The sequence below is a fragment of the Neovison vison genome, chromosome 3, assembly GCF_020171115.1.
Source record: "Neovison vison isolate M4711 chromosome 3, ASM_NN_V1, whole genome shotgun sequence".
NCBI lineage: Eukaryota > Metazoa > Chordata > Mammalia > Carnivora > Mustelidae > Neogale > Neogale vison.
In genome coordinates, this window is record NC_058093.1 from 55,217,259 (window position 1) to 55,243,970 (window position 26,712).

General features: G+C 37.2%; 1 protein-coding gene across 2 annotated transcripts in view; it reads right to left on the bottom strand.

Moving 5' to 3' along the window:
- Window positions 1-315: 315 nt before the first annotated feature.
- The window catches only part of ACVR1C (activin A receptor type 1C), a 76,057-nt gene continuing 49,660 nt past the window's right edge, over window positions 316-26,712 (bottom strand). For both annotated transcript variants that reach the window (XM_044242099.1, XM_044242101.1), the window contains exons 3-9: window positions 18,641-18,880; window positions 13,321-13,551; window positions 10,575-10,742; window positions 9,080-9,236; window positions 7,156-7,280; window positions 4,621-4,751; window positions 316-703 (exon numbers count right to left, since the gene is read on the bottom strand). In XM_044242099.1, the coding sequence (XP_044098034.1) occupies window positions 578-703; window positions 4,621-4,751; window positions 7,156-7,280; window positions 9,080-9,236; window positions 10,575-10,742; window positions 13,321-13,551; window positions 18,641-18,880 (1,178 nt within the window). In that variant the 3' untranslated portion in view covers window positions 316-577. The remainder of the gene's footprint in view (window positions 704-4,620; window positions 4,752-7,155; window positions 7,281-9,079; window positions 9,237-10,574; window positions 10,743-13,320; window positions 13,552-18,640; window positions 18,881-26,712) is intronic.

Below are 26,712 nucleotides of genomic sequence, written 5' to 3' on the forward strand. Positions count from 1 at the left end.
ACTGAGCGGCTCCCCTTTTAAGTGTTTTAGACACTGAAGTTCAGGGAAATATGTAATTTTTTCAAAGAGCCTTCTTAATTTAAAAAAAAAAAAAAGAAAAACAAATAAAAAGAAAAGAAAACCGCAGATTATATAATCTAAGCTTCTGCTGAGATATAACGTGCTCTAGTTCACACTTTTAATGAAGGTGTTTTCATCTCAGAAAAAAAAAAGCTTTTATATTTCCTTTTCTTCATTCATGTGTTTTTGATTCAAGTAAAATAAAATCTTAATGACTTGTATTAGTTTTATATAGTTTATTTTATATTTTTGCAATATCTCTCTTATTAAATAAAAAGATGAACTGATGTGGTGCTTTTCAAAAGAAAATTAAAGACAACACAGAGATGGGATGAAGTCAATCCTGCCCATGCTTAACTTCAGTTATTTTTTCCATGCTGCCTTTGGGCTCTTAAATAGTGTACTGCATTATCTTTGAGGTAGAACGACAACCAAAAAGGCAAAAACATTCACATAAAGAGGGAAAATGAGGAAAAAAAAATCTGTAAGAGATTTCTTTTTAACAGAATCATCATCATTAGGCTTTGCAGTCTTCTTTGCCACAAAGTTGAGAGATAGTCTTCTTAACACGAAGGGCCGTTAGGCGGGCTGCCCCATTGGCATACCAACATTCCCGCATTATTCTCCCCATGACTCGGAGGGCCTTTAAGAGAGAAAAATATCAAACACTTTAGCTAGTCACACAAACACAGTCCAAGAGAAGCATAACCACAAACCCAGGGATTGATGCTAAGCTCTGACGAAGAAATAGTAAATTTAAAACGGTATCAGAAGATCAGGACCAAACGTCTTTAAAAATCCGGTCAAAACACACACATTAACATTATGGAGACTAACTTTTAATTAAAAATTCAATCCACTGATTTCTGGGAATATGGTAGAGTAGCTCTCTTTTAAAATTTTTTGAGAAGGGACATGAAAGACAAAAAGGCATACAGGATGAGTTGCACATTCCTTGATCTGGATGTTAAGTACATACACGCATACTCTTTTTGTTACTGCATATTAAGATTTGTGCATTAGAACATTTAATTTATGCCATAATACAATAATGACCTGGGTGTAAATATCAAAAATTTGAATAAAAAATAGTATAAGTGAGCTGCTAAATAAATAAGATAAATACTCAGAGTGGAAAACAATCAGAGAACACAGGAATCAATCTGGAGATGGAAGAAATCACTGAACCAGCGTCCACTCTGGTAACATCTGCTGATCTCACAGTCTAGACTTTCAGAATTGATGAACAACATGGGAAAGACAGGAAATGCCGTCAAAACACACAGGAAGTATCAGGTCAAGATGTTTCCAAAGTCCTGGATATACCAGTGAATCAGTCTTATAAGGAATTTTGTAAAGAATATTATCTAAATCTTGACTCTTGGTAAGAAGAAAAATCAAGCCCAGGCCTTAAAATTTTACAGTAAGCCTAAGCTCAAAACAAAACGTCACAAGACAGTAGAAAATAAAGTATCATAAGCAAGAATCAATTGAAACAACAAACAGTAAAATCAAATCCATCAAAACATTAGATGCTAGAATTAATGCCCTAGAAGAATTAATGTCCTAGAATAACACATGAAGAGATGCTCAACATCACTACTCATCACTTCTAGGTCCTTTTAAAAGATCAACTTAAATAAAATACATTTAAAGAATGCACATTAAGAAATCAGAAAATGATCTTAGAAGGAAGCTCTGAGGGGCGCCTGGGTGGCTCAGTGAGTTAAGCCTCTGCCTTTGGCTCAGATCATGATCCCGGGGTCTTGGGATCGAGTCCCACATCGGGCTCTCTGCTCAGCGGGGAGCCTGCTTCTTCCTCTCCCTCTCTCTGCCTGCCTTTCCACCTCCTTGTGATCTGTCAAATAAAAAATTAAATCTTAAAAAAAAAGAAGAAGGAAGATCTGAGAGGCAAAAAGGAATGTTGAACAAAGAAAATGATAAATATCTTCTTAAGTTTAAATAAGTAATAGTGGTATAAAATTGCACTATATCTAATACATAGGATTAATACAGAATAAAACAGAACTAAAATATGGTAAAAAATGGACAAAAGTTGCTTTTATCAGCAATGTACAAAATCAATCACATAAAAAATGACTATGTTAGTTCTATTCTAGGAATGTATGATTGGTTTAACAGTGGAAAATTTATAAATGCAATTTATCACATTAAGAGACAAAACTAGAAAGGCTATATCATTACCTCATAGGTAGGAAAAAAGCTTTTATCAAACAAAGTCAGTTTTTATTTAATGTGATTAAAGTTTTGACAAACAAAACCTACAACGAACAGCATACTCAAAGGAGAAATGTACAAAATTTTAAGGAATAAAACATGGATATCCATTACCAATTTTTAAGCAACACTATACCGGAAGTCCTAGAAACTCAAGAAGAAGTAAAGAAAAGGCTTAAGAATTTGTCCCAGAACTCTCATTATTTGGAGATATGATCATTTATGTGGACACCCCAAAAGAATCTACAGTTTTATACTCTAAGACATTTTTCCCCCAACACATGCATATATATATATACATATATACATCTATGTATATATATATATCAATCATTGTTTAAAAAATATTAAAATCACACATAAGACAATCAACAATAAGAAGAAAAATTGTATTCTACCCATATAATAGACTACTGCACTGATATGAGCATGAACAGATTATAGCTACATATATAAATCAAAGTGAATAGAAATTAAGAAGACTCTCTACAGTAAGTTTCAATAATATGTTTCACAGGGTGCCTGAGTGCTCAGTTGGTTAAGTGACTGCCTTCGGCTCAAGTCATGATCTTGGAGTCCTGGGATCAAGTCCTGCATCAGGCTCCCTGCTCAGCAGGGAGTCTGCTTCTCCCTCTGACCTTCCTCCTTCTCATGCTCTCTCTCTCTCTCTCATTCTCTTTCTCTTTCTCAAATAAATAAATTTTTTAAAAAATCTAAAAAAATAATGTTTCACAATAACAAAAACGTAAACAATATATTTTTAGCATGAGTATATATATATTTATATATACATATTTATACATAATATATATTTTTTTCTCCTAAAGAAAAGCAAGGCAATAATAAATAATCACTATTGTAATCTCTCAGAGCAGTTTGGGATCTTTGTTCTATTTTTTAAACTTAGTAGTGAATTCACTGACTGCCACTTTATTATTATGCATAAATTTTATATATAGTTACATATTCTTTCATATACATAAAATTATTAACAATAGAAATAATTTAATTTCAATTTGGTTATAAATATTTCAAATTCTGCTTCTAAAATAAGTATGTAGGTAAGATATCTATACAAAATAGAAACATCAAGACATAATTCCTCTCTTAAATAGAAAAAGAATTGAATGAAACATGAAGGGGAGGGGAAATGAGGAGAAAACCTATTGTATGAAATAACCCTTATGATGAAGTCCAGCTAAAAAATGTCACTATAAAAAGACCTGAAATATTACAATTACGTATGGTAGAATATAACAGTAATAATGGGGCTGAGGGAGAGTAAAGCCATAAAACAGTTGCGGAATTAGTCAGATGGTTTGCAATCTTTCCCTCTTCTTCCCCTCCTTCTCCCTGTGGGAACTAGAAAAGTCTCTCGCTTCACGTAAGACAGAACAAGCACTGGGATAACCACAATCTATGCCTATGACATGATGCTTACTGGATGCATTGTTGGTGATGAGAGAACAGTGGCCTCTGTCATGAGGAAGCTTCTCTGATTTAAAAACAGAAGCTCAAACTTTGGCAAATGTACTGACTGTAAAGATGATCGAAAAATTGCAATACTCTGCCTTGCATGGACACTGACGACCAAACCTGTCTGTGCTCCTACAATTACCAGCCTCCTTGCAAGCAGATCAGGCCATGTGACTGACTCTGGTCTGTGAATCATGAGCGGAAGTGAGGTGAGTCACCTGAAGCCAAAGCATTAAAAGCCATGGGTGACCCTCCAGCTCCTCTCTTTTCCTGACCTAAACACTTCCTGACCTAGACACTGTGTTGAGATAGGAGCATCCCAAGATCAAAGTTACCTGGATCATTGAATCACCACAGAGAGCACAGCTGCCTGACCCATAGGGGACTGTCCATAGCAAGAAATAGTCTTGTGTAAAGTCACTGGGATACTTGTTGCTGCCACTTATCTTGGCGTTCTGTGTACATATGGCTGAAGGGAATAAAATCTTTTTGAAGACTGATACAAGGACATATACTTATACATGTGGAATGAACTGGATGCCTAGATGAAGACAGTAGAACTATATGGTCTCTGAAAATCTTCCCCGATACTTACCTCAAAATTATAACAATTAAAACATACGTAAGAACATAGCCTGGGGCACCTGCGGTGCGAGGTGGCTCAGTTAAGTGTCCGACTCTTGATTTTGACTCAGGTCATGATCTCAGGGTCAAGACATCAAACCTTGCACTGGGCTCCACAGTGGGCATGGAGCCTGCTTGAGATTCTCTCTGTCCCTCTCCCTCTGCCCCTTTCCCGAAACCCTGCCCCACTCCATTTCCAGCCAAAGAGGAACACAGACTTACTTCACAGCTTTGCCACTGGTTTGGGATACTTGGCCGAAACTTCTGGTCACAAACAACCTTCCTCATTTCCTCTATTGAAGGATCTGAAGGCACCATGTCATAATAAGGCAACTGGTACTCCTCAACAATTCCTATAAGAAATTTGCATAATAAATTTCCCAGTATGAATAATAAACAAAGATGCTTATTTCAAAAAGAATACCAATTAAGTCCTCTAGGCACAAGTGGCACTCTGAGAAACTGGAAAGTCAGGTTTATGAAAATTCTATATCACTATAAAACTAAGGATATAAATAAAGCACTCAGATGAATAATTATTGCATATGTTCTAAAATACATATTATGAAAGTTTACATAATCTTGAAAATTATATAAATTTTATATAAAACATAAAATTATATCCATTTTACAAAAATATAATTTATGCAATTACATAAAATCATACAATTTTATATAAACAAATTGCATGTATATAATTTTAATAATTATATAAAATATAATTGTATATTATAAAAATTATGTGAATACTGATTTATGTAAAATACCATTGTACAATTCAGAAGTAATGCCTAATTGCAAAATTTATAGCATGGTCCCATTTGGGAATGAAATATGTTTCTCCATTAAATAACCTTTTCAAAACAGGATAGTTTTCGCTTTTTGAAAATTGATAGGCAATCTTTTAAAAGTTGAGTTCCTTACATTTGGATTTTGGAAGTACTGTTCCAGAGAATGTGCCAAAGAAGCAGCAAAGGTACTGAAGATGGACAGTTCAACATGAAGGTTCATATTAAAGAGTCTCAAAAAGAAAGATCTGAACTTAATTACCAGAATATTACCTGGACTTGAGAATGTCTTCATAAAATTGTTTAAATTAACATTCCTTTCAATTTAAAATATTTAATTTTAATTAAATTAATTGAAATACTTAAATTAAACTAATATTATTTTAACTATTTCAACAGTTAAAGAAAATTTAAGGACAATGACCAAAAAGCAGATCTAGAAGAATATTAATATGAAATTTAAAAAATTTATTACAAACATGTTTCAGTCTTGCTATTCACCATGCACTGTCTTAAACTCTTTACATGTTTTAATTATTCCTCAAAAACCACTGACTAAAAGAGGTAGCATATTATCCCTACTTTACAGAATGAGGAAACTGAGGCACAAAGAGTCATCAGTTTGCTCAAGGTCAAAGAGCTAGTAAGTGGCAGATCTGGAACTCGATCCCAGGCTCGAGGATCCACTACAACTTTATTGCTGCTATAAACCACTTCATTTTCCTGAATGGTTTACTAACTTATTTGTGAATAAAAAGGGGAAAAGTATGTTTTCTCATTCAAAAGAATTTTACCCTTGTAAAGTTTAAAAACTTTTTTAACCCATTTTTTTTAAAAAAATGAAATTGGTATAAGGGAAAATTCTATCAATGCAAAATACAAAAACTGACAGTTGTCTGATAATGACAGCTCTTTTAGTGAACATTTACTCTGTCCTATGCTCTGTACTAATTAATTAATCAAATGAATCTGTTAAATCCTCAAAACCCAAGGGATCAGTTTTATTACTCATTTTACAGATGAGGGAAATGAGACCAGGTAACTTGCCTAAAGTCAGACATTCAGGAATTTGCTAAACCACAGCTTAGTGTTATGTCAGTCTCACTGGAAAGTGAAAACCCTAATCAGTTTTCTACCAGGAGGTAACTTTTCTCCACGGATGCCACAACTTCATAAACTGCATTTGTAGGGTTTCATCCTTTCAAACTCTTCCCCCTCTCATTATTAATCTCTAAACAGCTAGGAACAGTAGAGTCAGGAAGTTAGTCTTCCTCTCCACATCTGCCCTCCACTTTCTCCCTTCCACATTCATTATCATAAGGAAAAAGCAACAACAGTAACAAAAAGCATACAAACAGGACGCCTGGGTGGCTCAGTGGGTTAAGCCGCTGCCTTCGCCTCAGGTCATGATCTCAGGGTCGTGGGATGGAGCCCCGCATCGGGCTCTCTGCTCAGCAGGGAGCCTGCTTCCTCCTCTCTCTCTCTCTCTCTCTCTCTGCCTGCCTCTCTGCCTACTTGTGATCCCTGTCAGATAAATAAATAAAATCTTAAAAAGAAAAAAAAAAAGCATACAAACAAAAACTGGAAAAACCTGAAAACTAGAAGACATCAAGTCCTGTGGCTTTTGGTAAATCATTTAACATCTTTGGGTTCAATTTCCGGTAGAAAGTAGGGATACAGCTAACTGCATACAAACTCAAGAAAATTTTCAAGTGCTTCGCAAAGGATCATTAAGAAAATCAGAATGATCAGAACTGTCACCCCCACCTGAGCAGTAATCATGAGACAAAATCATCATCATATGTAGGATGCTCCACTCTTGCCATGGGAAAGATCACACCAAAGGGCATTCTCTTAAATATTAAAAAAATGATTCAATATAATGCTTAGAAAAAATACATAGAAAAAAATATCTTGTATTCAGAGCATTGAGAAAAGACAGGTACAAAGAGTATCTCCAACATCTTACCTCCAACTGAACACCTTCGGGCTATTTCCCAATAAACCAGACCAAGAGAATAGATGTCAGCTCGTTTGAAAGACTCAAAGATATTCACATTCATTGTATCATCCAGCATTTCAGGAGCCATATACCTTAAAAAAACAGGCACATTCCAGATCCTCTGTATGACTTTATAGCAATCCAGTAAAATACAACCTTAATAAATCCCCACATAAAATATAAATTAATAGCTTACATCAAATTTAAAAGTAGATCCAAGCCACTGTAATAAATTAAATTTATGTAATATAGCTATTGACTGAACTATAATTTTAAAAACATTTTAAATAAAACTAGAGGTCATCCTACTCAGCATATCAAAGCAAGGTGCCAGGAGCCAAATACTTGCAAAGGACAAGCTAGAGGGAAATGCAGTAAGCAAAGCATTCAATAGGAGAGATGGAACTCAACCTCCACCAACAAACATTGCCATGGAAAGCTCCTTAGGGCAAAGAGCATCTCTTAATCATCATGGTGGGCCCAGAACTCTAACACAGTGCTTAGCAGCATTCCGTAAACACCTTCTCTGAATGAACAATTCTACTATAAATTGGCTTCCAGAAATATATACACCTTATATAGTGGCTACAAGAAAATGACAGCCTTGTTCAAATAAGACTAAACCAAAGAAATCTACAGCCCATGGGACCTGATGGAGTCTAGCTGTCTTAGGGGACAGTTTCCCAGAGTATTAAGAGTATTAAGATGAGGATGCAAAACCCTCCCAAACTCTTAAAAGTTTTAGAACCTCTGAAGGAGTCTAGCATCCAAGGCTTCCCGGGGAGTTGGGGGTGAGGGGTGTCTGTGATGGGCATACATTCCGATGGGCAAGCTGAAGTTTACTTTTTATAGGGGAAAGAAGAGAAGTCCCATAGGGCTGCCTGGCTTGAATAAACTGCCCAGAAGTATTCCTGGGGTGTCATTAAATTGTCCTAGGGAACCAAGGGAAGGACTCAGAGGTTTGGGCTTGGAATCTTAAACATGACTTGGAGGTCAACTATACCAGAAATCCCTTATTCCAAAGAGCCTTTGACAACTCCAGGAAAATGTTTTCATGTTTTCTCACTTCAAGGTCAAGAACCCAGGAATTAATGTCAAAATAGCATGAGCTTGATATTCGAATAAAAGGAAATGGAAGTACACTGGCCATATGACCACAGGCTGGCCAGAACAAGAAACCGCAAGAAATCCCATTACTAATGGGCCTGTGGTAATATATATGTCATATGTTCTGTTTCTCTCATATTTGTTCTGAACCCTCAAAAATTCTGTTCCTTGAATGTGGGACTTGTGTCCAAACTCCTACTACCTCAATATACATCAATATACATCAATTTGGGAGACTTAAGAATAAACACAATTATAGTAAATACAAAAACTGTTACATATTCTTAAATACGAAGGGAGTACAGTAGCACATGTATGTATTTATGTAGAGTCCCTCACTTATCTTGCTCAACACATTGACTGTATCTATTGTTTGGAACATTGCACAAAAAGAACTAGCCCTGAGTTTCAGTTCCCTTATGAGTATAAAGGCTTTGGGGGAGCTATATACTGATGACATGTTTTTCCCCTCCTAGCCATGGGAAAATGTATTTCCGGAAACTGGCCCACTCAAAATAATGTATCTTCCACCATCCATCTCTATTGGATTCCCCACCCAGATAGCTACCGTCTGTATTACTAAAATGCCAACTGTCCTCGCTTTATAACCATTCTGTTACTGACTTCTCAATGACCCAGAGAAGACTCCTTGCTTTCCTCTGCCTAATGATTTTCCATTTGGACTCCCACCTTCACCCTCAAAACACCCACACACTCACCCCAGGATTTCATGTTTATGGTGAGGTCATATGTCTGAGTGTGCCACCAAAGTTAGTGATCTTACCTTTTGGTTCCCACTTTAGGATTCTGAGGTATGTCAATTGTGTTCAGTATTGAATCATGCTTCACAGCCAGCCCTAAGTCTGCTATGGCACATGTTTCGCATTTTTTCACTAAGATATTCTTTGATTTTATATCTCGATGAGCAATAGCAGGTTTACCTAAGAAGCATAAGAAAAGAATACACTTTTTTTTTTTCTTTTTCGTTGTTGTTGTTGTTACCGAAGGCTGACTCTCCCTAAAAGGAATCACACCTGGCTCAAAAGTCACCTCCAAAAACAGGTCTTCCCTGACCACACATTCCACATCCCCTGTCAGTCTCCACAGAGTATGCCATTTTTCCTTCTTCATAACCCTTATTACTCCCTAAACTATACTGTTCATTCACATGTGTGTTTGATTATCTGTCTCTCCCAGCTAGACTATAAGCTCCCTAAGGGCAGTGCCTGTGTGTTATTCATCAGCCTTCAGCATGTCATTGATGCTTAGTACACTAGGTGGCATTTAGTAGCCACTAGTACATTTTTGTTGAATGAACAGGAAAAGAATTAGCATTGCTACATCCACATAAGAACACAGCAAATATTCTCTTACAAAACAAGTCTCAAACTTCTACTACCTTAGACTAGCAGTTCTCAGAAGTGACCCCCAAATCCCTGGGAGTGTTTGATACTCTTTTCCAAATACACAGCTGTGGGATATTAACTTTTCTGCACATATTTCAACCAAAACATAAAGGAACAACTGAATGAAGAGCATGCATGAAAATCTATGCATTAAGTCAGACATTAAAGAGATTTGCAAAAATGTAAAAACAAAACCACATTTTCACTAGATTGGTTTTTGTATTATTAAAAATTTTTTGAAACTTGTTTAATAATTATTAAGTAAATTAATAAATACTTTAACATTTTTTTCAATTTTAGTTTTTAAAAGAATAAATATTAACAGTTAGAATGAAAATACACCAAAACCTCTGGGGTCCTCAATAATTTTTAAGAGTTTAAGGGATCATAAATCCAAATTTGGTAACCACTGCCCTGACTGAACTATGACTTTCTAGAGCAAATTCACTATTAGCTCAATAAATAGAAAAGACAGTGGGAATCATTTGACCTTTAAGTACTTTACATGTAAATTTTTTTTCAAGATCATATTACCATCTCCAATTATTTTAGCTATCAGAAGTAAATATTTTAAATTAGTTATATTCTCTGAACATAGAGCATTTGCCACCAAAGTACGATCTCCCAGGTGTATGTGCTAAATGACAAAGTTGGAGCCACTAGGTGTAAAAATATTATTATGGCTAATATGCAAAAAGTGTGTAGATGAGAGTTGGCTATATTATAATATCCACAGCTTTATAAAGTATCTTAGTGTTTCTTTACATTTGATAATTGTTTTTAATAAACTAAAATGCAATTAAACACTAAAACACAATTTGGTGTTTCTATCCTCATAAATAAGCAGGAAAAACTTAGAAAGAAAACACGTACCTTGTGTGCCAACGATCTCCATATGTAGGTGGGCCAGGCCACTAGCTATTGAAAGAGCCAGTTTGATCATGCCAGCCACGGTCACTATGTTTCTATTCAAATAGTCATATAAGGAACCCAGTTCATGATATTCGGAGACAAGCCAAAGTTGAGTCCAAGTTCCATTATCTAAATGTGAAAAAGTCATTTTATTGCTATAAATATATGTTGAGAAAGAAACCAAAAGCTTTTACCAAATGTCAGTATTTAAAGTAAAGCTATACGGTTCACAAAGCAAAGCTAATTCCTTTAGTGAGGACGCTGATGGTCCAAATGAGCAAAGTAAAATTTCTCACTGTATCTCTGAAAATACTGATATGCTAGAACCTGTTGCATGTATCCACCAGAGCTACAGGAAGCTGTGAGAGTGATTCTGATGAAGTGAACAACTCCTTTCTTACTCTCTTTTTATACTGATGGCACCACATTATAGGAGAAGCTACTGACAGATGTACTTAGGCTCAGTGTCGTGTTAAAATTACTCTGAGCTTTCAAGAAAGATTGTTCCAGTACAAACCAGAAATGCAACAAATTTACACAAAGTGTTATTAATGTAATAAAGACTCTAAAATTCTAAGAATGTACAATGTTCTTCACCTTTCAAAATACGAAGCTGATGATTTTCCCCAAAAGTTAAGGTTAAGAGCCAAATACAGTTACTAGACATTTTCTAGTAATTTACTTCATTACCAAAAGCTAATCCATCTTATAAAATATTTTTAGCAGAACAGAAATTAGCCTATAACTTCTTCAAGTATTAGAGTCCCTGGAGTTAGCTTTAGCTTTTGGAATAGTGTCTACAGCAGCTCTGAACAGCCCTGGCCTGTTCTAACACTCAGAGAAAGGAAGCCATAATGAACATTTACTATGGACTTTTTCTATTAAATGCTTTATGTACAAGAGCTACTCCTAATCCAAATATTTACTTTTCAAATCCGGTAGTGATAAAATTTCCCAGGAATACAAAAATCAACATAACATGATAAAGTTCAGTAATAAACTAGCCATGTATTAAACTAATCCTTATTCTGACTCTGTCCCTGCTCAACACCAGTGGCTATCTTGCCATCTTATAGCAATGTCTCTGTCAGACTGTTGACTAACCAATGGAACTATAAATACCACAGAAGATTTAGAAATGAGGATGAAAGCAATGTTGGAGATCATTTGAAACCATGCACAAAGCCAGATAAGCCAGTGACAGAGGTAGACCAGTTAAACTGAAGAAGAGAAAATCAAGGATGATCTCCCTTGGGCCTATTGTTTTATAATCAAATAAATGTCATGATTAAATTAGCCTCATCAAGATGATCCATATAACTAAAGTCATTACTGCTTTGACAACAATGTTAATTAATCTGATCAGTAGGTACACCTCAGCTCAATCTTAGGAAGGAAAAGGAAAAGTTCTTAGCTTACTAAGAAAGGTCTCGTTTTCAGCAGTCTGGATATTTTTTCAAAGTACATAGAGTTAAGAGTTTGGAAAGAACCTTTTTTGTTTATAGCTCATCTTTATCCAGTTTATACCTGGGAAATCAGAAAACACATACCATCTGCAAACATAATTATGGCCAAAATGTACAATAATTCTAAGCCTCTCTTTTGTCATCTAGTTAGTAATAATCAAGCTTATAATAGATAAAAATAACCACAGATTTTAATTTTCATGGGCAATGGTGGGTCTCTGATATCCACAGGTAATTTGTTTTTTAGATAGAGGTTACAGTCTCTACCTCACCAAAGTTCTTCATGAATATTACTGATTCGAATTTTAAAAAATTGACTGGGTCATGGTTTGCTCATCATTGTGCCCTGTTTCCTTTTGTTATGGGAACTAATGCACAATTAAGTAAGTAAAAGCCATGCAAAAAGAAGAAAGAAAGCGTAAGTAATCTGCAAATTATACCCAGTCCCTGATTAATCAGGGATTTATACAATATTTTACGAAAATTGATTTCAATACCAAAACATTGATGCTCTGTCTTGCTCCACAAATCTCAAAAAGTCATACTATTTGAGGTTGTTGACGTTAAGTCTCAATATAATTTATACTCAAAGTACATTAATAGAAAATTTCACTGAAATTGATTTGCTTACTGCCTTTCTGGTAATACTCATAGAGAATTTGAGTCTAGGAGTTGAAGCCTATTTATACAGATGAGAAGTACAGTCTTAGCAAAGGTAAATATTCAACTAGCATTCACTGGTATGCCTGTCCCAGTTAAAATATTGAAATATTTCTGTCCTCATTGGTTAACAGCTGCTATTCAAAATTCCAATGTCATCCCTTTGCCCTAGACACCCAAAGCAACCTCCCCCACCTCCCACTCCACCCCCTGACAAGATGCCTCTCCAACTCTTCACGAACCAGCAAGTAAGCGATAAAAACTAGCACGGCACAGTTCTCCCAGGACTCTGGACCAGCTGAGGCTTCTGTTCTGATTGGATGGTTCCTGTACCATACCAGTCACCAAAGATTTTAAGTGTCAGCCTGGCTATGACGTCATCATGATTTCATGTCACTCGTGTGCCCTGTCTTTATTGTATGGTTCTGTACATTTATCTGTGGAGAAGAGGAAAAGCATCTTCCATCCTCAATAAAGAAATTAGACTTTTATGTATTTTATTAAAACAAAGAAATTATTTATGGTGATCCGACAATGGACATGACATGTTTACTTGCTGAACCCAATTAGATAGAAAATACCTTTGTTGTCAGCAGCAATGAAACCAAGTATGTTTTCATGTCGCAGCATAACTGTCTGATAAATTTCTGCTTCCCGAAACCAAGATCTTTCATCTCTGGAGGAGAAGATTTTTACAGCCACATCTTCCCCACACCATCTTCCATGCCAGACCTCACCAAATCTACCTTTTCCCACTATCTCCTGAAGTACGATCGTCCTTGCAATTGTTCTTTGAACCAACAGAGGTAGACCTAACCAAAGAAAAGATGGAATTGATGAGTACAAACAAGGAAGTGTCAGGAAAGAGCTATCATAATGATTATTATTTTCACACAAAAAAGGCAAACATTGAAGAGCTTTCATAATTTTACCGATTTTGAAGAAGTAAGGACCATTGTATCAAACTTTTAGGTCAAACCTTTCTCAAAACAAAACAAAACAAACAAAAAAAAAAACCACTCCAAATTCTTCATATGAATTTCTCTTCTCACATTCCCAAATAAAGATTTCTTGAACATAGACAGTTGCTACAGATATCTGATTTTCAGAATTGCTGGAAATTTCCCTGATTTGCCCACAAAAGCCAGTCAGGTTACTAAATACACAAAAGTTTAAAAAAAAAAAAATGCCATCAGCCTCTAAAACAAAATGCATTGTTTCTAGTACAACCGGGGAAGCAGAATTCCTTGTGAATTTTTTCAAAAACCAAATTAAAGGGCCATTTGGGTGGCTCAGTGGGTTGAGGCCTCTGCCTTTGGCTTGGGTCATGATCCTGGAGTCCTGGGATGGAGCCGCGAGTCGGGCTCTCTGCTCCACGGGGAGCCTGCTTCCTCCTCTTTCTCTCAACCTGTCTCTCTGCCTACTTGTGATCTCTGTCTGTCAAATTAATAAATAAAATCTTTAAAAAAACAACAACAAAAATTAAAATTGCAAAGTGAAGAATCAGATTCAATTATCAAGTGAGATAATCATGTTACGCTAAAAAAGCAAGGCATCATCATAGAAAACACCAAATGGACATTCTTTGTGAAATTAAAAAAAAATTCAAAGAAAATATATTCCAAGTGTATGTTAAAAGTTTAGATTCTTTGAACCAATAACCCCACCTCTAGAATTCTATCCTAAATATTTAATGCAAAATGCAGAAACATTATGTCAAAATATTTAATACTTTAATATTTATAGGAAATAGAAGGAGAATAGAAAAATTATTAAACATATTGTTGTGATTAAGAGAATAGATAAATTTAAAGACCTCAGTTCCAATTTCAGCTGTGCCACATGGTAACCACGGGCAAGTATCGGAACTTCTCTGAGCTTCAACTTCCTCATCTAAAAAATAGGGGATATTAACAGTACTTATCTCATAGGGGTAACACAAGAATGAATTAGCATGTTAAGCATCTGGGACAGTATATGGTATATTACATGCTCAGTAATGGTCAGCCCTTAATATTCTATCTTAGAACAGATTACTAGAGCAAATGATAATAATGCTGTTTATGAGGAGGTATTTCTTAATGACATGGGAAAATACTTTTGCTATAATGTAAAATGGAAATAACACAGTAAATTTGACTCATCTAAATAAATACACCTAGCTATTCAAAATATGCACAGGAAAAAAGCCTGTAAAGGAAATTTGCCAAATGTTATACATGGTTCTGCCTATTTAGTGGAATCAGGATGAACTGTGATATTCTTCTTTCTAATACACATTTTCTTAATTTCCACAAGAGGTACCTACCACTTTTAAAATTAGAGGAAAAGAGGTAAAGAGGTTACAGTCTAAGTTTACTCTGGGAGGTCATGTTTAGTTATTTTCCATGTGCTCAGATGGCTTGGAAACTCTCATTGCTACAACCCTCTAAGCTCTGCAGGGTTAGGCCTCTGCTCCTGAAATGAGCCACGGTTTATTCAGATGTTCTCCTCTTCCTAAGAACCACCCACTGTGGCTAAATAAGCACAGACTATAAGGTTGCTATTATGGATCTCAACAATTAGTCATAGAGCCCCATAGCTAGGAAGTTCTGAGATAGTCTTGTTCAACTTTATCATTTTAGGGATGAGAAAATCGGGGCCCTGCAGTAATCGAAGACTGACCCAGAAATAGGCTCTAGTGGGAGGCCAACCTACAGCTGAAAGCCTGGTGTTCAGTCCAAACTCTTGCTCTCGCTCGAGGAAGACAAAACATGAGGGACTCAATGTCACAAAACAAACTGAGGGTTGCTGGGGCACGTGGGGGTATGGAGAGGGTGGCTGGGTTACAGACACCGGGGAGGGTATGTGCTCTGGTGAATGCTGTGAAATGTGTAAGCCTGATGATTCACAGACCTGTATCCCTGGAACAAATAATACATTATATGTTAATAAAAATAATTTAAAACAAAACAAAACAAAAAATTTCTTGCTCTCACCATTCAGTGGATATGCCCGCAGTCTTCCCATTGGGAAGACTTCCAGCAGCAAACTCTAAGGGCCATTTCTTCAGGCTTATGGCCAAGTTTACTACTTGACCATGCAGTAAAAATTGTACAAACAATTATCAGGCCAAATTGCAATCTCAATCTTCCTCCTCCCTCCCCAATCTTGCACGCACACACTCAACAGAATACCGCCATCAACAACCACTACCACCAGAAACTGACTAGAGAACTCGATTAGCCTCTGTTTTCAAACTGCAAATTGATCAAACACAGGACCAATGCCACAGACCAGGGACAGAGGAACACAACATCAATAAAGGTACTGAGCACAGCAATTAAGCTGAGACACTAAAATTCAGGGAAAGTTGCTTCGGTATCTTTCAAGGCAGCCACTCCAAATAATCTAGTTCTTGTTTATACACTTAGAGATTTCATTTGAAGGTACATAAACTTTGCTTCTCCCAGTAGGTTCATTTCACTTTTTTAATTTTTTTTTCTTTTTTTTACCAGTAGTTGTAGAAGCAGATGCCTGTCTGATGAGAAGGCATCTTTCAGTAATGTCACAACCCATCAGAAGTGTTATATTGGGACAGGAAAGCAGCCATCCACCCAGTTTCTCAGAAACCACCTGAAACATAAGCCATTCTCAGAAATAGTCCAGCAGCAGATCTGTTCACTTACCTTTTTTGCAGGTATTTTATCTCTTTGAAATGACCTGGTCAGGGATAAGCCTTACAATTTTTTTCAACATCTAACAAAATTGGCTTTGCCTAAATTTTGCTGGCCAATTAAGAGAACTAAAGGGGAAGCGGAAGCACCTGATTTCCTCCCAATGAACGAGCTTTCATGATGGAAAACTTGTTGCAGCTAGACCCATTCTCTCTGATTACCAAAGGCACTGTTGTCATGAGGTACTTTTAGCCAGTGCTCACTGCTCAATGGATATAGTTGACTCTAAGAAAAAGCCTAAAACTCTTTCAAACTGGTCATTAAAATCATCTGTGCTTGGGTACATGTACGGCTTTCTTTTTAAGAAAGATCTTAGAATAATTTAAAGATGAGAGTTCAGCAGTCAATAAACCCAGATTTAGGTTTAAAGATGCACAAAAACACCAAAATATCTTAAGGTTAATTTTTTAAATTTCATGTCTTGGCTCATGACTACTTTCTTAAACTAAATATCCATTCTCCAGTTATAAAATCTCTATTATATTTACTTGAGAGGGAAATTCTTAGTCATCTTAAATATATTCAAGGAGGAGCTACTTAACGTCTTCAGATAAACTGAAATGCTTGGGGAGAATATTAAATATTCTCAATATCAATTATTTTGATATTATCAATTATTAAATATTCAATATTTTGATATTGAGAATATTAAATATTCTCAATATCAATTATAAATAAAATAAATATTTTATTTATTATTTAATCACTTGAAATTTATCAAGAAATTATATGAGGTTTCAAGGAATTGGGCACAAATCAGAGCACTCTCTGCTCATATTTTGTGCCTAGAATGCCACCAGTGTCCAGGAAATTAGCGCCCAGTGGGTCCCAGGATGTAACAGTCAAGGAAGGATGAGTACTGAATGTGAACAGCTTTACTTTTAAAGGAAGAACATCAGTTTTCTATGCAATAATTTAATTTGGATTTTAGTTCTATAAACTTTGCAGTCTGGAGACCATTTTTTCTGGGATGCCTCCTTTGAAAACATGCCACCTAATTTGTGCAGTGATGGCAAACACATTGAGACCTTGGTCCATGACACAGCAGGGGAACTTGCCCCCCAAAACAACAAACTCTCTGGACTCTGTGGATGGCCTGATTAGGCCTCTCTTTCCTGGACTCTTAGGGGACTCTAAAGCTACTTCCTGTTAAACAGACACTCATACAGATGCTACTGTCCCTCCGGCATCTGCCCTTGTTCATTGTGCCTGCCTGGATGAACCTAAAGGCCATGGGCTGGAAAGTTTCTCGAAGTCTGTTTGAGGTAATCATCCTAAATGATCCTTCCAAAGCAAGAGGGGTCCCAGGGGCCCCTAAAATGACCCACATAGGCTTACTCTAGTTCAGCTTTCAGTACTGCATGCCGGCAGGATTTCTGGACATATACATTAGGAAAGGTCATTTTAGAAAGTTTATTATTACAGAGAAATCTGCTTGGTCGCCAGAAACCCAAAATGGCCTCATATGGTTTGTGCGATGAAAAAGGCTCATTTAGGCCATAAAACAGCCTGGTCTTTTGAATTGCTTCACCAGGGGTTGGGGAGTTCCATTAAAGAGGAATAGACTTACCATACTACCTTAGCAAAAGTCAGCACAGGAGGGCTGCGCTAATCCCTATCATCTCTGTTTCTGTGCTTTAAGAATACATTCTTGATTTTAATTTTAGGTCAGCTCCCCGTTGACTTCACACACACACACCTCCCAGGGGGTGCTTCGGATTCTAAAGACTTCCATTACCACAAGCAAAGACACTCTCTAAGAATACCACTTCGCTCAACTAAAATCCTCCTCAGAACTCAGCTCCTCAAATACAGTAACTTTTGTGCCCATGAAACATTACAAAGAGAGCAACAATGATTATTACTAACCATAATGGTGGGGGGCGGAGGGAGAAAAGAGAAACTCTTTATCGATTCAGAAATACATTCTGAAAGAATATAAAAATGAGAATCTGAATACCTAAGGACAGAAAAGGCAACTGAGAGGACTTAGTTCTTTCGGCCACAGCTGTTGGCTCTCTTCATCAAATCCAAAAACAAGTTTTAATATCAGAACTTACCCGTACCACATCAAGCATTCTAAATGACCCAGTTCAAAATACTGGGGCCCTTTTTGTTAGAAATTGTTTTTATTTCTTTTTTAAATAAGAGTTTTCTTACTACAAAATGGACAACAGGCACATACCAGAGCCAGATCCAGAGGCAGTCACATCATAAATCAGATCTTTGAGAGTTTTTCCAGCATTTACCAGATTGCACTCGGAGAGGGGTTCCTCCACATTCTGTCTCTTTTTCTTCCTGTTTGTGCACGGTCGACCTTGGCATGCCCAGATGGTCAGAACTGTGGCCAAGGACAGGAGGCAGACTGGCACAGTAATGACAACGGTCAACTCCATGGGTCCAAGTTTGGGGGCATTCGGAGATGCTTCAGTTTAAAAAAAAAAAAAAAAAAAGAACATGACCATACAACAACTCATTTAAGGTACTCTGGAAATTGGAAATGTGATCACCAAAATCTCACATCTTTGATGTGGAGCTATACCCTATGCACTTAGGTGAGTTGGTAAAGATTCTCTGGGGGATAAGCAAAGATGGGGAAAGGGAGTTGAGGTCAGGATGCACCCAGCATAATTATGCCAGGTGAAGATGGGAGCCCAAATGAGGATCACGGAAAGCACTAGTGTGTGGGATCCTTTTTAAATCCTCCAAGGTATTTGACATTTTCCTACTATCTTCTTCCCATTTTTCAGCAGTCCATCCTGAGAGCACATTCATTCATTCACGCCACAGATAATTACTGAGCTCCGGCAATATGTCGCCACTATTCCAGGTGCGGAGATACAGTGGTGATGACAGCCAAATCCTTGCTCTCGTGGTGCTTCTGTTCTCATACTCCCACTAAACAGATGGATATGAGATATCCAAGCAGGAGGCCCTCAACATTATGATGAAGCAGAGGGGAAAGCCCATGATGCCGGGGTGCCCCTTAAGACAGAGTGCTCCCAAAGGCTACTCTGGGAAGGGGCAGGGAGAACAGCAGGAAGAGCCCAAGAAGGTGTGCTCTGGGCAACACGAAAGCAAGTGTACACCCCAAGATGAGGCCCACTCGGGCTGCTCAGGAACAACCCCTGCCTAGAGTGCAGTAAGCGAGGAGAAAGGCAGAAGACAGTAGGAGGCAACCAAGGGAAAGAGCATGTGGGGTATGGTAGGCTAAGTGAAGGACTCTGTATTCTATTCCAAGCAGATGCTGTCTCAGGACTTGGAGCAGGCAGCCTAACTCCGTGATCTCACTTCCATTCTGCAGGGCTGCAGAGGGGCGCAGGAGCAAAAGTGAAGAGACACATGAGATCATCCAGGCAGGAGGGGACAGGAAGGTCTTGGCTGAACTCAATCTGAAATAGGAACACTACCTTCTCAGTCCCCATTCGTTCTCTATACCCCTTTACTGCTTTGTTTTCATTCCTGGGTTGTATCACTGTCTGACACATCATATATTCATGTATTTATTTATCTATTATTGAATTCCCTCCAAAGAAAGTTTGCTTAGTGAGAGAAAGAACTTTGCCTGTTTTTCACAATTATATCCCCAGTGTTTACAAATGGAGATGATTAATAGTTCTCGAATAGCAGAACCACTAAGAATTCTACTAGTTTTGTTATTAATCGGTAAGGGATAAGATTTTTAGTTTTGGAAAAATAAACCTAATAATTGAAACCAAGTAACATAAGGATATAATTTGTGACTCTAATATTAAAACACAGATAGCCACTTTTTCCAAAACTTTCCTTGCACCTAAGAAATCTTTTTAATTTAGGGAAAATAGTGATCCATGAAAAATCTACGATGGCAGATATTTTCTGTATTTTTCAAAGAAATTATTTTGACACTTGAAATGAGCACATAGTTCATTTTTCCTTCGTTCATTAGACATCCTCAGCATCAATTTAATTTCATCCCCATATCCTATCATTAGGGATCATGATTTTTTGCTTTTAATAAACCCTAGGAAGTATTTGATAGGATATAGGAACAGAACTCTGGTGTCTCAGCTTCTCAGACATCAAGGAGAAATAGAAGAATGCAGGCTTTGGAGAAAGAGAAGCAAAAGTAAGCAGTTTCTCCATTTGTGGCTCTAATGCCTTGAGCAAACTACACCCTTCCTGAGCTAACAAGGCATACCCAGAGAGAGGGTTGCAGACATGCATGGAAAGCAACAGTACAACAACCGCCCCTTAGAATCTAAACAAATGATGGTGATAATGGACCTTGTGAATTAAGCCATTCGTCAGACTTCCTTCTTTGCAATGACAATCCTGAAGAGTTCCTTATATTAAATGCATTTACATTTTACTTACAATATGTCAACCGGAATATATAAGTATAAAGGCAAAACAAATACTTAATTCTCAAGGAAAAGGAATCAAATTCTTCAAAAACGTGTTCATACGAGTATCACTATAATCCTAAAAATAGCTGTTTTTTTTTTTTTTTTCAAACCGATAAATAAAAGAATTAAAACTGTTAAGAGAACCCTGGAAACAAACATTATCCATGCTCTTCTACTTTGCCCTGGGAATTCTGGCAGATCACCAACTTTCCTTCTCCAGAGTGTTTCAGGATTCCGCTGAAGTCATCAGGAGGTGTCCAGGTGCATATAAGAAGAACTTGGCCTTGAATGTTCTCAAGACAAGGTGCTAAAGAGTTCTTTGACTTGACTTCGCTTTAGAAATCCTTAACCATAGTACTTGCAACTTCTACCATTTGCTATTATAAAAGGGTTTTATTATTCATTTCGCAATGATCTTTCAAACACACATTTCAAGTTGTATCTGTATCTCTAGGTCCTCACGATGGTATTCTAGGAATTCTATGAAAGCCACAGAAAGCACTTAATCTTTTACAACCTACATAAACATCTCACTTAAATATGTTTTTAAAACAAAAATAAAATTTAAAAAATAAAATTCCACTATTAGATCCATTTATATGGCTATATCTTATTTCAATATATGTTATCAGGAGCTACCAAGATAAACATTAGAGTTAAAAAGCTTATTGATTGTCTTCATTTTAGTAGTTCTATTAAGCAGAGCTCAGATCATCACTATGGCAACCAATAAAGAGGCGAAAGGTCAGTAACCCTGAAAATAGAATATTCTCTATAAAATTGTACTGCTCTAGTGAAGGTTACTGCTCTCAGAGATATTTATTACAGATGAGCAATTTTTCTACTTTTGTGAACAAATTTACTGATGGGAGTTAGTAATAAAAAAAGATTACTCAGCTAGAAAAAGGCTGGCAACAACATCCAGAAAGAGCTCCTTAAACACTGAGCAATTTTTAAAGCAAACATTTGTAAAACTATCTTCTAAACCAAATGTTGACTATAATCTCTATAGGAGATAAACGAAGAAAAACTGTAGTCTCCACCCAATGAGTCATAGCAAAGGAGATAGCAGTGCAGCTAAGAAAATATTTTAATAAGTTACCTTTGATGAGTGTATTCTTTTTTCTAGCAGGTTTTACATTCTCGATCATAGAACTCTCATTATTCAGTAATTTCCAATCTGAGATTGCCTGTGCCAAATGAAATGCCCGCTCCGTATTATAAGAAGCTCCATGGGAGAGTGTGTGAATCCCCAAAGTGAGGTCTGGGGAATGCTGCATTGTTCATTCATGTAATTTCACTCTCCAGCAATTAAACAGAATAGATGGGGGGAGGGGGCAGAGAAAAGCTCTAGGTGAGAGCCTAGGTCACAAAGATCTCCCCTATGTAAGTTCTATAATACACTGAACCAAACAACACAAGGAAGGAAGTATTAACGAGGTAGGAAGAAGGGCACATTGACTCAAATGGGGTGGAAGATTCTGGACAGCTGAAGAGAGTCATGTGAAAGGCAGACGAATGTAAGAAAGTAAGACAAGACAAAACAATAAGAACCAAAAAGGAGGAAAAAAGAAAGGAAGGAAGAAGGGAGGGAGGGAGAAAGGAGCAAATTAAAAAAAAAAAAATGTTTTGTGTGTGTGTGTAAACTTTGCAACTTCCCACTAGAGACCTGAGTAGAACTGTTGATGGTGAAAGTCAATGATCATCACCACTGCTCAAATTTCAGAACTATTTTCAATGCCTCAACTTCTTCTAGGACAGCGCCTCCTTGCCACTCCCTACTTTCGGCTTTAGGGAAGCATTATTCAAGATGAAAAGAAAAAGGTAATACGGCCATGACCCCCATGTTTCCTCCCCTGCTGACCTCTTCTCTTTCCTCATTAAAAATCATTTTTATAATTACTGATGTTTGCAAGATGTATATGACCTTTAATTAATTTATATCTCCTTAGTTTATGCTATTAGTAGGATGACAGAACTAAGTGGAGCTCTGGACTAGATCAATAGCTTCAAATAGCCCATATTGATTATTGGTATGGAAATCTTGAAAATGTCTCTGTTCCATGTAAAGACACATTTCATTATATTTAAGCACCTTTCAACTGATTACAAACTAAGACATTACAATGGAGTGAGGAATAGAAACTCTGAGAAGGGACATCTGGGTGGCTCAGTCGGTTAAGCATCCAATTCTTAATTTCAGCTCAGGTCATGGTCTCAGAGTTGTGAGATGGAATCCCCTGTTGGGCTCTGTGCTGCGTATGGAGGCTGCTTAAGATTCTTTCTCTCCCTCTCCCTTTGCCCCTCCTTCCCCTCTCTCTCTTAAAAAAAAAAAAAAAGAAAGAAAGAAAGAAAAAGAAAAGAAAAAAGAAACTCTTTGAGCAGAGAATGACTAAAGACATATGCACTGGTCAAACAGTTGGTGAAAAACAAATCCAAAGAAAACAGAGGTCTCTGTCCAAAATGATTTTTTACAAAACTTCGCAGGGTCAGTGCTTCCTTCCCAAAGTTGTTATAGGAAACAACCTATAGAAATTGAAGAGGATCCAAAACACCCTTAAAGAAACCACAAACTAATTTAATATTAAAACCACTCGTGTTCCTTTTATTAAAGGTTTTGCCCCAAGGGAAAAGATACCACTTTGCAAGATTGTAACCATGAATGCATAAATATCAAGTCTTCAACTGCCTCCCCTCCCCTTCTCCCCATAAGAGGAAGAATTTCTTTTTCCAGTTCGGAGCATGTTCTCAGGTAGTAAGCCAACGAAAACAGACAATGCTGTTTGAGATGCCTTCTGAAGGGTGTGCTTCTGCCCTGGCATGGGGAAGAAATGCCACCAGGGTCAAATGAATGCTGTGATCCGTCCACCTACCCTATAAACCCTCTATGACACAGGCTGTGACATTAATGAAAGGGTCTTTGTTTAGTTTAGTTCATAGGGGTCTGGGGGACATCATGGAAGTAATATCTGCAGCTGAAACAAGAGAATACATTGCCCCAAGATGTTCAAAGCTATCTTGTTAATTAGCTCAACAGGAATAATATCTTTTGCCAAAAAGAGAAAGACATGTAAAGCACTGAGAAGTCTCCCAAGTCTTCACGATGAACCTCTTTGAACCTGCCATTTCAAATCATCCTTAAATGTGGATACCATCATTTCGAACATCTGCTTGATGGTAATGAAAAGAGATTTTGAATTGGTTTCTTGCTGCTCTACTGAAAGACTGGATCCAAATGGATTGCTTTGTGTGACACCGCACTGAGAATAACTCTCTAGGGCAGATGCCCGAAAATGAGGCACAGTCCACATCCTTATGGAACTTAAATTCTACTAAGGAATACATGATTCGCCTAGGGAAAAATTCCAAAACAATTTCTACAGTAAAAATATGAAGACAACTTTACATAAGAGCAAGGCAGGTGGGTGATAAGAGAAAGATCATGATGAAGAATTCCATTCATGATCAGTCCAATATAAAACCACATGGAACTGCACTTACATGTGGGCAGTGAATGGGTCTCCTTTGCTAAGTCAAAGATACTGGTTTTATTTGTCTAATACTCTTACATTATTCCACATTCATGAATTGCAGGCAGCTCCCCACTCTCTGGAGCTTTTCATAGCTTCCTACTTCTTCACAGTGACCCTTATAAATGTCATCAGGAATAATCCAATGAGAAGTGAATTCAGTTAGATCCCTCCAACATACTCCAATACAAGGAAAAGCAAACAGCCACCCTTCTCCATGGAGTAAGAATAATCATGTTAACAGGTTATTTCTCATCAACAGGAACCTCAAGGACAGAACAAGGGGAGAATATCATCTAATCTAGAGATTCAGCAGAGCAATGAAGGTGACAAATAACGTGAGAAGTATTTCTGCCTTTTAACTGAATCCAGTGAGCTATCGATGGGGCCATCCCATTGTTCAGTGCTCAGTCTACTATGGCTGTTTCCATCCACCATCTTCCCCTGGAATTATTTCATGATTTTATGGCGTGCTGATCATACCACATATAAACCTATTTCCTGGCAGTTCTCCTTGTGTTGCTGGGCTTCCGGGAATATGTGAGGAACACTGGGTATATCTTCAAATCTTCTCTTGTCCACTTTTGTCTGAATTTAGAATAAAATTGTTTTAATATGTTAAGGAATTAGGAACATGAGGTTGAAGAATATCAACTTTGGCATGGGGTCTGTGGAACTTTGACTTCAGGGTTCAAGATTCAAGATTCAAGATTAATAAAATGTAAGAAGGACGGGCACCTAGGTGGCTCAGTGGGTTAAGCCTCTGCCTTCAGCTCAGGTCATGATCTCAGGGTCCTAGGATCAAGCCCCGCAACTAATAAAATGTAAGAAGGAGGATTTAAATCAGCTCCATAGTTGTTCTTTATTTCAGTGCATGCACCCAGAGATTAGTTTATTATCTGTCATCAAAACACATATGATATGATACAATACATATTTGTATAGAAATTAGGTAGTAATTATTCAAAGACCATTTCAGTGTTGTTGCTTTTTTTTTCCTTAAGCCAACCTTTTACATGGAAAAAATGAAAGACCCTTGTAAGCAGCACCTGTCTCTCCTATCACTGTTTCCCCTCTCATAACAAAGCCTTGTTCAGGGAAGCCATTTAAAAACATTGACCACGGGGTGCCTGGGTGGCTCAGTTGGTTAAGCCGCTGCCTTCATCTTGGGTCATGATCCCTGGGTCTTGGGATTGAGTCCCACATCGGGATCCTTGCTCAGCAGGGACCCTACTTCTACCTCTGCCTCTGCCTGCCACTCTGCCTGCTTGTGCTCTTTCTCTCTCTCTCTCTCTCTCTCTCTCTCTCTCTCTGACAAATAAATTTAAAAACAAATAAACAAACAAAAACACCAAAACATTGACCAAGGGAAAGAAGTTACACTTCTCTGTCCTGAAATTCCTGCTACTGTAAATTCTCCCACAGCAAACATACTCACACAAAGCAGGTTTTTCACTTGGAAAAAAGACTGATGCGAGATCATCCTATTTTGACCCAACCCAATGTCCCGTACAGGATAATCACCCAAAAAGTATTTCAGCAAACAGGTAATAGTATTTACATATCTGAGAGAGTAGAGGCTCACATTGTGTGAAATCCTCAATTTAGAATTGGTTATAAATTTTACTTCCAATTTCCCATTACATCCCTCTGAACAAAATTTCGTAATTGAAATCAGTGTACTTCTTTACCGAGATAGGAAATGCTTCCTATATTAAATGACTTTAAGGCACATGTTTGACTTCTTTGTATGCTTATATTTCATAGCATTTTCTCAAATATAAAAATCATAGCACCTAGCAGTTTACGGAGGGGGGAAAAAAGAGCCCTGTCTGGCACACCTGTCAGGTGTGCACTGAATCCTCAGAGGATAAGCTATAAATGGATTTGCTCCTGTGATGGCAGAACAATTCCACAAGGGGTCCCGTGAGTATTTCTCAGCAGGTAGATGTCACCTTACACTGATGCCAGCAATGAATTGGTTTAAAATAGAAAACCATAAGAAAGTTTGAAAACAACAATGAATTTTTTAAAGAATTGCAGATCACAAGACGTTTAAAGTCCCAAAAGAATTATACGATCAGAGTCTGCAATTTTTATAATTAGAGCATCCTTTGAAATCATTAATTTTTGATAAATCTAATTGTAATGTTTTGGCAGTTTATCTTCCTTCAGATGTAATCCTTCAGTTGGTTTAAATGAAAGTCTAATTTAGACATGTACCTAATCAATATGCATTGTTTACCTACCCTGACTGATATAATCACTTTCCCTTTTTCTCTTTACACAACTGAGAACAGAACAGGAAGGTGGAAATTGTACTGAGGTTAATAAAGCAC